This window comes from Artemia franciscana, chromosome 11 (genome assembly GCF_032884065.1).
Source record: "Artemia franciscana chromosome 11, ASM3288406v1, whole genome shotgun sequence".
Lineage (NCBI taxonomy): Eukaryota > Metazoa > Arthropoda > Branchiopoda > Anostraca > Artemiidae > Artemia > Artemia franciscana.
The window spans coordinates 33,191,863-33,204,149 of record NC_088873.1 but is presented as its reverse complement, the minus strand read 5'-3'; the positions used below and the strand labels follow the sequence as shown (position 1 = coordinate 33,204,149).

Here is a 12,287-nt window from a genome sequence, read left to right as displayed (position 1 = left end):
AAACGTGAGGCTCTAATATGAGGCTCTAGTTCATTTTGCTCTGATCAGCATTCTAAGGACTAAGGTAAGGATATTATCAAAATCCTCTGTTGGAGGGCTAGGCCTGTTTTTTCCTCCAAAAAATTCCCCAGTTGAAAATTCTCTGTCCCCATTAAAATCTCCCAGTCAAGAATTTTCCCTCTCCAGAAAATTCACCTCCGGAAAATCCATCATACCCCTTGAAAAGCCCCCTGAAAAATTTCCTCTTGAAAATTCCCCCCTTATTGGAAATTAAGCAGCCAAAGGAAAAGTACGACAAATAAAAGTAATTAAAAAAAGAAGGAACTTCAGAAATATCACTTATTTTCAAAAAATAAGCATAATATGTGGTGTAGAATATCCTGTAATATTTATTTTTGCGTATCGTTTCTTTAATTCTATTTTTGAGTTTTTGGGAGTTGAGTTATCACCGCAGGATAAGACAGAGTTTAAAAAACGTAACCTGAAAATTTAAAATTAGTTACAACTGTGGTAATTACTTAACGGGAAGCACGAGTAATTACTTCCCGTAGACTTGGTCAGTTGGTCTGGTGCTGACAACTATAATACAACATATCAGTTCACCCCCTGTAATTGAGAAAGTAAACACTAAGCGTTCATCAGAAGGTTTTGTCGTCTGAAGTACCTTCAAGAAGCATATGTTCTCTTGTTTAGTTTAATTTTAAAATCATAAAGTCAAACTCTTGGTCAAAACCAAGCAAATTTAAACTTGCCAGAACTTCTGATTCTAAATAAGCAAGTAATAGTTTAAGTAAAAAACAAATTTAAGAAGCCATCAAACCCTATTAATAAAAATCTTTTGCATAATACCAAAATAAATTACCTATTTACTAATATTATAGACAACGGCTTTCAAAAATGGCTAGGGGGCCTGGGGTTCTTATATTGCCAACGTTTTGAAATCCTAAGATTAAAGTCTACTGATGTTTTCTTAAGGGGAGGGGAGTGACAACAATACTCTTGTAATCTTGCTTATGTTCCAGCATTTCCAAGGGCAGAAAATTTAAATTTTGATTTACACTAGCGAGCATAAGGTCATATTCCTGTGGTGGCGCAGTGGGTTTGACCTTCGCTTGGTAATACGGGACCCAGAGATCGAATCATGATGCAGCAATGCACTGCAGGGCCGACGCAGGGACCTTAGTAGTCAAAAAGCGTCGTTAATCTGATACAAGCATAAGGTCATAGCAAACTGAAAATGCAGTTTAGTTTCTAGTCTCAAACTTTCTCTTTTACGCAAAAAACATCATTGAAAAGTCAAGCTTATTAACAATTAATATTTTATGAACTTTAAGAATGTCGTTTTTACTTTTTAACACAAACTTATAAAATAATACATTGCCGTAATAAGAAAAAAGTTGACTAAAATTTGTATCTAATTTTCCGCGTTCGTTTTCTTTAAATTCTTGAAGACAAAAACCTTGACAGTAACATCATTTCCTATCATGGGTAAGCTCCAGAGAGAAAAAACTAACTTAAGGATAGAATAATGCCATCTGTCTTCACTAAATATTCTTTGGCGTTTCTTCCCATGATGTCATAGCCAAATCTTTATAGTTCTTGGTTCCTATAAGTACTTTTTCTTTTTCCTTTTTTTTGTGCTTCAGGCAAAAGAAACCTAGGAATCCTTATTGCATTTTTGAATCTAATAGAATAATTTATAAAAGAACTACTTATTTTGACTTTGGAGAAAACAAGCTTAATTTACTTCTTTGGTACAATTATGATACAGCTTGTTAATTTAAGTTCTGCTGTGCCATGGATTATATTAAAAGAAAAAACTAGTTTTTTTAACTGTAAGTAAGGAGCGACATTAAAACTTAAAACGAACAGAAATTACTCCGTATATGAAATGGGTTTTCCCCTCTTCAACGCCTCGCTCTTTACGCTAAAGTTTGACTCTTTGCCACAATTCTACTTTTTAAAACAATTAAAAGCTTTAGCGTAAAGAGCGAGGCATTCAAGAGGGGACAACCCATTTCATATACGGAGTAATTTCTGTTCGTTTTAAGTTTTAATGTCGCTCCTTACTTACAGTTAAAAAAACTAGTTTTTTTCATTTAATTTCTGAACGTTTTTGAATTAATGCATGTTTGATTTTGGCTCTCCACCATAGGACTTGTCCAATCTTATTGAATTTTTTGTATTGAATCAGATTAACAGATTATTAAAATGAAATTTGCATATTAATTCCTTTTTTGGCTAAATGGCTTTCTCTTAGTTTTGATCAGGCGAATTTGAGAAATAAGGGGTGGGGAAGGAGGCCTAGTTGCCCTCCAACTTTTCGGTTACTTAAAAAGGCAACTAGAACTTTTAACTTTTAACGAACATTTTCATTAGTCAAAAATATACGTAACTTAAGAATTAACTTACGTAACAAACTTTTATATTCTTATATTTATAATTATATATATGAGGGGGTATGTCCCTTCGTTAATACCTCGCTCTTCACACTAAATCTTAAGTTTTGTCCCAATTCTTTAAGAATGACCCCTGAATCAGAATTATTATACGAATAAATTATATATTATACGGGAACAATTATATATTACACGAATAAATAAATTATTATACGAATGATAGAGTATATTAAGAAAATTATTTCAATTAAAATGCCTGAGGTAACTTGTAGTGTTAGCAACTCTCTAAATTATGAAAAAAACAGGTAAAACCTTATTTTTTTACACCCTTTATTTACTTTGATGAAGCTAACAAGAATTAGCGTCATTTCTTAAAAAAAAAAAATGTATAACGATTAGGATCAAACATTAGCTAAGTGCACTTGAGCATAAACTACAAGAAATGAAATAGTTCGGTGCACTTAAAGGGTCCCCGCTGACAGTGAGCAAGTTTTAAAAAGAAAAAAAAAACACATTAGACTATATTTTGTTTCAAGAGAGATGATCTAAACTTGAAAGAAAAAGTAAAGTGTAGGCCTAAGTGTTTTAACAATTGTTTGGTTTAACCTAAAATTAATGTATAGGGACTTCAAAAAATTTACCCCAATTTTCTCGAATTTTCCAATATTTTAGTCGGATTTTGCAACATTTTACCGGAAAAGCTTCGGTAAGTTTCTCAAGAAAAGCTCAAGTAGATATCTTGAGCGTTATTCCATTAGATTCCCTAGCAAAATCATCTGTCAATTTTTGACTGGCATTAATTCACCATACTAGTTTTAATGATTCATCCTGCAGATCGTCTTGGTAGAGGAGGTAGTGAGGGTTCAGCAACCCCTCTCAGCCTGACCCCCCCCCCCCTTGGAACGTCCTTGTACACATTTTTTGGTTAGCCATGCCCTCAAGTGGTATTAATGGTAGTTCTTATAGTAATTGATCATTAAACAACTCTTTATACACATAAACAATAATTTACGTTTAAACCATAGAAGAAAATAATTCAAACCTTCTAGGCGTCCTGTGGTGGCGCAGTAGATTTGACCTTAGCTTGGTAATACGGGACCCAGAGATCGAATCACGCTGCAGGAATGCACTGCAGAGCCGACGCAGGGACCTTGGTAGTCAAGAAGCGTCGTTAATTCTTAAATAAACGTTTTAGACTATTTACATCATTGTTTTATTGCCGTAGTCATTCAAAGTTTTTTTTTTATAATAACGTTAAAAAAAAAACACTAAAACTTTATCTAAAAGACTTTCCAAGTTTTAGACTTAACACAATACCAAAAGAATTTCGGTTCTGTTACATGGGTCAGAAATATGTTTGGGTGTACGAATCAATTCCCCCTAAAAAATGTACACCGTGCTAATTCATTTGAAAAACTTATGCAACAAGATTGAATCAATATATGTAAATAGAGGTCAGTACACCAATCACAACCATGTTGTTTTGATATACTGAGAACATGAATTACCACTAATGTTACGCTCTTCCTCGCTCCATGGGCTACTAGTAACAACTCCTTAGAGCACTAAGTCACCATAGGCCAACATAGCTGTGCACGCTCCTCCTCGGCAACAGCCTCAACACTTCACTCCTTATTTCTCCCACAAAGTTCCAATTTCTTTCAAATCATTCCTTATAACCTCTTGCTACATTATTTGGGGATGGCTTATTTTCCGCTTGGCACCAGATGGATAGTGAAAAGCACTTCTTTAGCTATCTGTCATTCTCCGATCCTCATTCCATGAAACCTAGCCTAGCTGGCTTAACATGTATTATTGCCCTAGAAAGTGGGAGCGAACTACTTTTTCTAAACACCTTGTCTAATGTGCGGTCATTCAAGCGAATAGCTAAGCGACAATCCTTAGAAATGTAATTAGCGAAATGTCTCTTCTCGACAAATCACTTTTGACTTTTCCTAGATGGCTGTCTACTGTCTATACACTATCCAGGACAACCTGAAATCATTTTATCTAATTCATATTTTCTAAAACTGGCTTTGTTTTGGTTTTCAGGATTTACCTTGTCTTTTCACCGTATTTACTTGTTTAAATTGGTACGAAAAGGGTTTGGGCAAGGAGAAAGAGTTGCAGACTTGTTAAGATAGAAGTGGTACTTACTAATTACCTTAGAAGTTTATAAGAAACAGCCAAGATTTCATAAAGCTGAATTATGAGGTCTACATCCTTCTACCTCTCAGAGGTTAATTTGGAATGCAATGAGAAATTATTATCATATCCTGGAATATACATTTTAATGTCAAGCTCCAGTGGCGCAATTGGTTAGCGCACGGTACTTATATGACAGTACAAAGTAATGCCGGGGTTGTGAGTTCGAGCCTCACCTGGAGCAATTTTTTTAAGTCATACCTATTAAAAAAAACTCGTGCAGTTTGTTTTACCTAATGAAGCATATTTAACCAAAAAGCTAAAATTCAGTTTTTAATTAATGAGAACTGAAAAGAATCATAAATCTTAGCCTACTATTGTCGTAAGAAATTGCGCCCCCAGAAAAAGTTTGCAGATTGTACCCCTCCCTGATCGGAATATCTACGATTGCGCTTCATTTACCCCCCCCCCTGACCAGAATATCTACGATTACGCTTTATTGGAAATGTTATAAGGGATACTATTCGTGAACAATGATTGGTTGATATAGAAAAAGATTTAATGGCTCAATGTGAGTGGATTGATTCATCCGACACTTATATATAAGGAAGTATGGAGGATATACGGTCGAGATGATTTTAGATTTTGACTCGGGGGAGGGGGAAGTAAATAGAACGGCACTATGTGCATCCAGATCATCGAAATAGCCTGTCATCATATCTTGTGAACGGCTTGAGGAAGGAGTTGAAACTTTCAGGTACTGTTGATAAAAGGAATGGTGGAGTTCAAAAGAAACTCAAATACAGTGTTAAGTGAGGCGGAGCCATTCAAAGGGAGGTAACAGGGGCAGCTTTCCCTAGGGGGTTATACCTACTTTGACCAATTCTTCGCTTCTATTTAGTTTTTTTTTATTTATATTTCAATTTGGAGGGGATTGCGTAATTAATTTTTCCCTGGGCACCACCTACCTCAGTAATGGCTCTGAGGAGAGAGTGAAGTGGCTAAGCAATTTTTGTCGCTAATCCAGATAAAATTAACATTTTGCACTATAAGATCCTATAGTAAATTATGCACAGTTAAGTTGAGATAAAAATCAAAAGACACGCGAGCTGCTAGTTTGTCAAAATGCCACCATTGCAATGTCTCCGGAACGGTACAGGGTATTAAGTTGAAACTTTCAGGAAAATTTAAAGGAAGGCGAGTGGACGTTGGGTTATAACTTGGGTGAAAAGACATTATATGAATACAGGTAATCGAAATAATATGTCTGCAATATTTTGGGAACGGTTTTGGGATAAAGTTAATACTTTCAGGTGACTTTAAGAAAGATTAAATTTAAAAAAAACTATTTTTTTTAGCTGAAAGTAAGGAGCGACATTAAAACTTAAAACGAACAGAAATTACTCCGTATATGAAATGGGTTGTCCCCTCCGCAATACCTCGCTCTTTACGCTAAAGCTTTTAATTGTTTTAAAAAGTAGAATTGTGGCAAAGAGTCAAACTTTAGCGTAAAGAGCGAGGGATTGCGGAGGGGACAACCCATTTCATATACGGTCGCTCCTTACTTTCAGCTAAAAAAATTAGTTTTTTTTTTATTTAATTTCTGAACGTTTTTTAATTAATGCATGTTTGTTTTTGGCTCTCCGCACATAAATTATTAAAATGAAATTTGTATATTAATTCTTTTTTGGCTAAAGGGCTTTCTCTTAGTTTTGATCAGACGATTTTGACAAATAAGGGGTGGGGAAGGAGGCCTAGTTGCCCTCCAATTTTTCGGTTACTTAAAAAGGCAACTAGAACTTTTAATTTTTAACGAACGTTTTTATTAGTAAAAAATATACGTAACTTAAGAATTAACTTACGTAACAAACTTTCATAACCTTATATTTTTATTATGTATTCGAGGGGGTTTGTACCCTCGTTAATACCTCGCTCTTTACACTAAATCGTAAGTTTTGTCCCAATTCTTTAAGAATGACCCCTGAATCAGAAAGGCCGTAGAATAAATAGTTGAAATTACTAAAAATACTTTAGCATAAAGAGTGAGGTATTTATCTCCTCCTAAATACCTCGCTCTTTATGCTAAAGTATTATTAGAACCCCTCATATTCGTAATAATATCTGTTCGTTTTAAATTTCAATGCTACTCCTTCCTTTCATTTGAAAAAAGTTTTCATGTTTATTTTTCATTGTCTTCTTATAGTAAAGCTAGAAAATCCTGCGCCCTTTTCATTGAATTTTTCTTCCCCCATGACAGATTCCTCCAAGGAAAGATCCTCCAACATAGCCCCTCTCCTCAGCCCCATCCCCAAACAAAATAAAATCCCCCTGAAAACGTCTGTACACTTCCCAATAACCATTACTATATGTAAACACTGGTCAAAGTTTGTAACTTGCAGCCCCTCCCCCAGGGATTGTGGGGGAGTAAGTCATCCCCAAAGATATAGTTATTATGGTTTTTCGACTATGCTGAACAATATGGCTATCTCAAAATTTTGATCCGTTGACTTTTGGAAAAAAATGAGCGTGCGAGGGGGCCTAAATGCCCTCCAATTTTTTTGGTCACTTAAAAAGGGCACTAGAACTTTTCATTTCCGTTAGAATGAGCCCTCTTGCGACATTCTAGGACCACTTGGTTGATACGATGTCCCCTGGGAAAAAAAAAACAAACAAAAAAACAAACAAATAAACACGCACCCGTGATTTGTCTTCTGGCAAAAAATACAAAATTCCACATTTTTGTAGATAGGAGCTTGAAACTTCTACAGTAGGGTTCTCTGAATCTGATGGTGTCATTTTCGCTAAGATCCTACGACTTTTAGGGGGTGTTTTCCTCTATTTTCTTAAATAAGGCAAGTTTTCTCAGGCTCGTAACTTTTGATGGGTAAGACTAAACTTGATGAAACTTATATATTTAAAATCAGCATTAAAATTTGATTCTTTTTGATGTAGCTATTGATATCAAAATTCAATTTTTTAGAGTTTTGGTTACTATTGAGCCGGGTCGCTCCTTACTACAGTTCGTTACCACGAACTGTTTGAAAAGGGAAGGACCATACAAATTCTAGTTTAGTGTTGGGAGGATGGGAAAAGATTAGAAAAATTGAAAATTTGAAACGTTATGAGTTTGTTTCTGCTCATCTTTAATATAGCTCTTTATTTTTCTTGGAAAATATTTTGTGCGAAATGAATTTTGAAACTATTAAATAAAAAGACACATTTTTCGACGCGATGGAATTTCATCACTTTGAAAAATAGTTTATGAACAATGACTATTTTAATCTGTAAAAAATACAGATTAAAAAATGAGGAAATTGGTATTTTGACCAATCAATGATCATCTAGGCCTAATGAGATTTAAATTCGGCCTGACAGATTAAGTTATATAATTCTCAGATCTCTTAGCATTGATACCTAAAAAAAAGCAAAAAAGAAAGCTCAAAGTCAGTTTGTGACAGTTTTCACAAATGTGTATAATTTTCTGACCTTTGCAAATTTGAAATTAAAAAAAGAAAAATTTATGAATATTAAGTGTTGACTTAACTAGCTAATAAAGCAACTGAAAAAATGTCAAATCCTTTCGATTGCAACTAACCTGGAACTCAAATAGTTATCTATCAAATGATAGACAAACAAATATTTTTAATATTATGTAACTAGCTGATCTTACAAAATATATAAGATAAGCACATCAGAGCTTACACCGCAGCTTAATAAGCATTGCTGAGAAGCTCTTTCTATGACACTTACTCCATCACAGTTGTTATCTTTCATTGAGCATGTGCGAGTTTCTTATGTCTAATGGTCAAAAAAATATACATACAAATAAATTGTCTTTCAATTTGGGAATCACTTTGCTTGCTCATTCTCCACTGGATTTGAAACCAAAAAGAAATGCGGCATGCTCTCTTTAAAATGCATCACTGATGCAGTCCGATTGCTTATATCTTTCTAAAATTTATTTCGCATTTGCTGCGTGGGATAGTATACAGAAAGATTATTTACCTTCAAAAGGACAAATAATACTGTGGCCAGTAAAGCTTGTGTTGAAATATTTATATTCTTTGCCGCAGATTTCACCTTTGTAAGCTGATTGTTCATAGTTGAAGCTGAGTTAATAATTGGAAAATAAGTAGCAGTCGACATATTCCCACTTTCTCCTTTAAGTTCCTCAGCTATTGCTTTCGATTTAAAACGCATTTCATCATTGCGTTCTGTGTGATTATTATTCACGCTTCCATCGACTAGCATCTTCTTGGATAGAACTACTAGGAGGCCATCTGGATCTGTAAGGAAATCTTTTGAAATTGTAGGTGTATTATTTGAGATTCTGGATAACTTTGAGCTTAGTATTCGAACGGATACAGATGACAAGCTATTGTTTTTATCCTCTATTGCATCTTTGGCTTGAATTCTTGCTGAATACATTCCTAAAATTAGATGAGCCAATAGAATCAAATACGTCAGTCGATTTTTCATTTTGAGCACCTGGAAATGTAAGAATATTAACTGGTCAGTCAGTAATGTTCTTGTGATTTTTATCATCTAGTCCAAAGCATAAAATAAGCCAGTGTTTTAAATTCAAAACAGAGTAAACACAGCTTTGATAAAGTAACGACCAATAAGTATCCCATAGAGTTTTTTCATGTTTCCCTCCTACTTCGTCTAGAACGAATGGCTTAATTGATCGAAAATTGAAAGTACTAGTTCTCTTAAAAGGGCCGGAATTAATTAGAGGGTAAACAGATTATTCCCGTGCCATCTTTGCCTCCAGGCAACCTCTTTACCCCCCTCCCTCCACGGCATTGAGTCAAATTTATGAGGCAACTATTTGAATCAGAATGAGAAAAAGGTACAAACGTTGTTCCTTGGGGGGGGGGGTATAAACCAACCCGTTCAGTAGATACAAAATAAACGGATATCAAATACTTCGATCACATTTAAACCAAATATTAGAAGTATTTAGACCCACAGGCAGGGCCTTATCTAGCTTTTTTTTCCGGGGATGTTTTACACATAATTTTTTTGAGGGTGGGACTGTTACACAACAATCCTCAAAAAACGCATAAAAATTTACTATATCCATTTTGTTACGTTTTTACGAGTCAGACAAACATTTCAGGAGGGGGTCAAACCCTCTAGCCCCCCCCCTGGATGCTGCCTTGCCCACATGCCTATAGATGAATTTGGACTAACAACTGATTCTTGCTTAATTTGTTTTGATAGAAAATTCATTATTATTCCGATGAAATAAAAGGTAAATTAAATTGTTCAAGTTTCTAACCCTTCGACGCAAAAAGTGGCTGTGCTTTTCACCGTGGGAAAACAAAACGCTCCTGAAAAATGAAAGTTATCTACTGCATTCTAATAAAATTGTTCTACTACTACTACTAGATCAGAAGCAGAAATAATCCCAAACACAGAAATAATCCCAAAAGTAGAAAATGGCAGTTGGAGTTGCCATCTCTCTAGAGTTGTCAATACCTCAAAATTTCAGAAATGAAATTTCCCATGAACAGATTTTTTTTACTAGGAAAATGATGTCATTCAATTGTATCACCTCAAGGACTATTAATCAACTTTGAAATATAATTCTAACGAGATTAGTTCGAAGATTGACATTAGCGATTAGAGAGCTATTAAAGTTTATTAGGTATATGTGATATTATTTACCTTGGTCTCTCCATTTCTCGGAAAATGAACATGCTCTGCCTAAATCAAGAATAGAAATGGTTCATTACAGTTGACGATAGTATTTTTGGAACCGTGGGAAAATCATTCCTGCTTGGTTCTTCCAATTTTAAATGTACTTTTTTTTTAAGGAAACATTCTGAAGTTCAACTTCAATTTGAAACTTCTGCCTGGCAGCTTGCTGGCTAGAACGGAGCATTTTTTTTTAGAAAACAGAAGCATGGCTCGAAGAAACAAAAGATTGCCGAAACATCTAAAAATAGTCTTCTCCGAAACAATAGACTATAAAACTCCGTGTCAGCTCGTTCTCTGTATATTCTGAATTAAGACATTCGAGAACCTTCTTTTTTGGCACCAGACAAGCATATAACTTTCTAAAACGTAATACGACGCCATCAATCTAGCCCAAGGCACTCTATGGGTATTTTGTGTTATTGACGAAAGTAAAACAGTTCAAAATAGGGATGAAACCTTTTAATTGACGGTATATAGATATAAAAATTATTTAACTGGATATTTTGAACACATATACAGTGTTCATCATCAGTATTAAAAATCCATCAGCGAAATTTTAGAAAATAGAGGGGAAACCCCCAAAAAAGTCATAGAATCTGAACGAAAATCACATCATCAGATTCAGCGTATCAGAAAACCCTATCGTAGAAGTTTCACGCTCCTATCTACAAAAACGTGGAATTTTGCATTTTTTGCCAGAAGGCAGATCACGGATGCGTGTTTATTTGTTTGTTTTTTTCCCTCAGGGGTGATCGTATCGACCCAGTGGTCCTAGAATCTTGCGAGAGGGCTCATTCTAACGGAAATGAAAAGTTCTAGTGCCCTTTTTAAGTGATCAAAAAAATTGGAGGGCACCTAGGCCCCCTCCCACGCTAATTATTTTACCAAAGTCAACGGATCAAAATTCTGAGATATCCATTTTATTCAACGTAGTCGAAAAACCTTATAACTATGTCTTTGGGGACTACTTACTCCCCCACAGTCCCCGTGGGAGGGGTTACAAGTTCAAAACTTCGACCAGTGCTTACATATAGTAATGGTTATTGGAAAGTGTACAGGCGTTTTCAGGAGGATTTTTTGGTTGGAGGCAGGGGTTGAGAAGAGGGGGATATGCTGGGGGAACTTTCCATCGAGGAATTTGTCATGGAGGAAGAACATTTCCATGAAGGGAGCGCAGGATTTACTAGCATTACTTAAAAACACAATGGAAAAATAAATATGAAAAAGTTTTTTTCAGCTGGAAGTAAGCAGCAGCATTAAAACTTAAAACGAACAGAAATTATTACCCATATGAGGGGATCACCTCCTCCTAATACCTCGCTCTTTACGCTAAAGTATTTTTAGTAATTTCAACTAGTTATTCTGCGTCTTTTGTGATTCAGGGGTCATTCTTAATGAATTGGGACAAAATTTAAGCTTTAGTGTAAAGAGCGAGGTACTGACGAGGGGGCGAACCCCCTCATATATGTAATAAAAACATGAGAATACAAAAGTTCTTTACGTAAGCTAATATATAAGTTACGTATATCTTTTACTTATAAAAAGATTCGCAAAAAAATAAAAGTTCTAGTTGCCTTTTTAATTAACCGAAAATCGGAGGGCAACTAGGCTTCCTCTCCCGCTCTTTTTTTCTCAAAATCATTCGATCAAAATTATGAAAAAGCCATTTAGCCAAAAAAAAAATAAATATACAAATTTCGTTTTAATTATTCCTCTGCGGAGAGCCAAAATCAAAACATGCTTTGATTCAAAAACGTTCAGAAATTAAATAAAAAAAAAAGTTTTTTAAACGAAAGTAAGGAGCGACATTAAAACGAACAGAAATTACTCCGTATATGAAAGGGGCTTTTCCTTCTCAACGCCCCGCTCTTTACGCTAAAGTTTTTTACTGTTTTAAAATGTAGAGTTAAGAGAAAAAGTCAAACTTTAGCGTAAAGAGCGGGGCGTTGAGAAGGAAAAGCCCCTTTCATATACGGAGTAATTTCTGTTCGTTTTAGTTTTAATGTCACTCCTTACTTTCATTTAAAAAACTTCTTT

General features: G+C 35.0%; 2 protein-coding genes and 1 non-coding gene across 8 annotated transcripts in view; 2 read left to right on the top strand and 1 right to left on the bottom strand.

The window, feature by feature from the left end:
* Window positions 1–4,474: 4,474 nt before the first annotated feature.
* Window positions 4,475–12,287, top strand: part of LOC136033112 (phospholipid-transporting ATPase ABCA3-like) — a 177,832-nt gene continuing 170,019 nt past the window's right edge. Inside the window, exon 1 of the mRNA XM_065713741.1 lies at window positions 4,475–4,492. The gene's annotated coding sequence lies outside the window, so the exon portion shown is untranslated. The remainder of the gene's footprint in view (window positions 4,493–12,287) is intronic.
* On the top strand, window positions 4,700–4,788 carry Trnai-uau (transfer RNA isoleucine (anticodon UAU)). Its single transcript is given in 2 exon segments — window positions 4,700–4,737; window positions 4,753–4,788. It is a non-coding gene; the product is annotated as a tRNA-Ile (tRNA).
* The window catches only part of LOC136033115 (uncharacterized), a 104,931-nt gene continuing 100,813 nt past the window's right edge, over window positions 8,170–12,287 (bottom strand). For 5 of the 6 annotated variants that reach the window (XR_010618854.1, XR_010618855.1, XR_010618858.1 and 2 more), the window contains one exon: window positions 8,170–9,032. Coding sequence is in view for 2 of the 6 variants with exons in the window: in XM_065713744.1 (XP_065569816.1) it covers window positions 8,929–9,032 (104 nt within the window). In the remaining 4 variants the exon portion in view is untranslated. The remainder of the gene's footprint in view (window positions 9,033–12,287) is intronic. The other variant, XM_065713743.1, reaches the window with a different exon arrangement.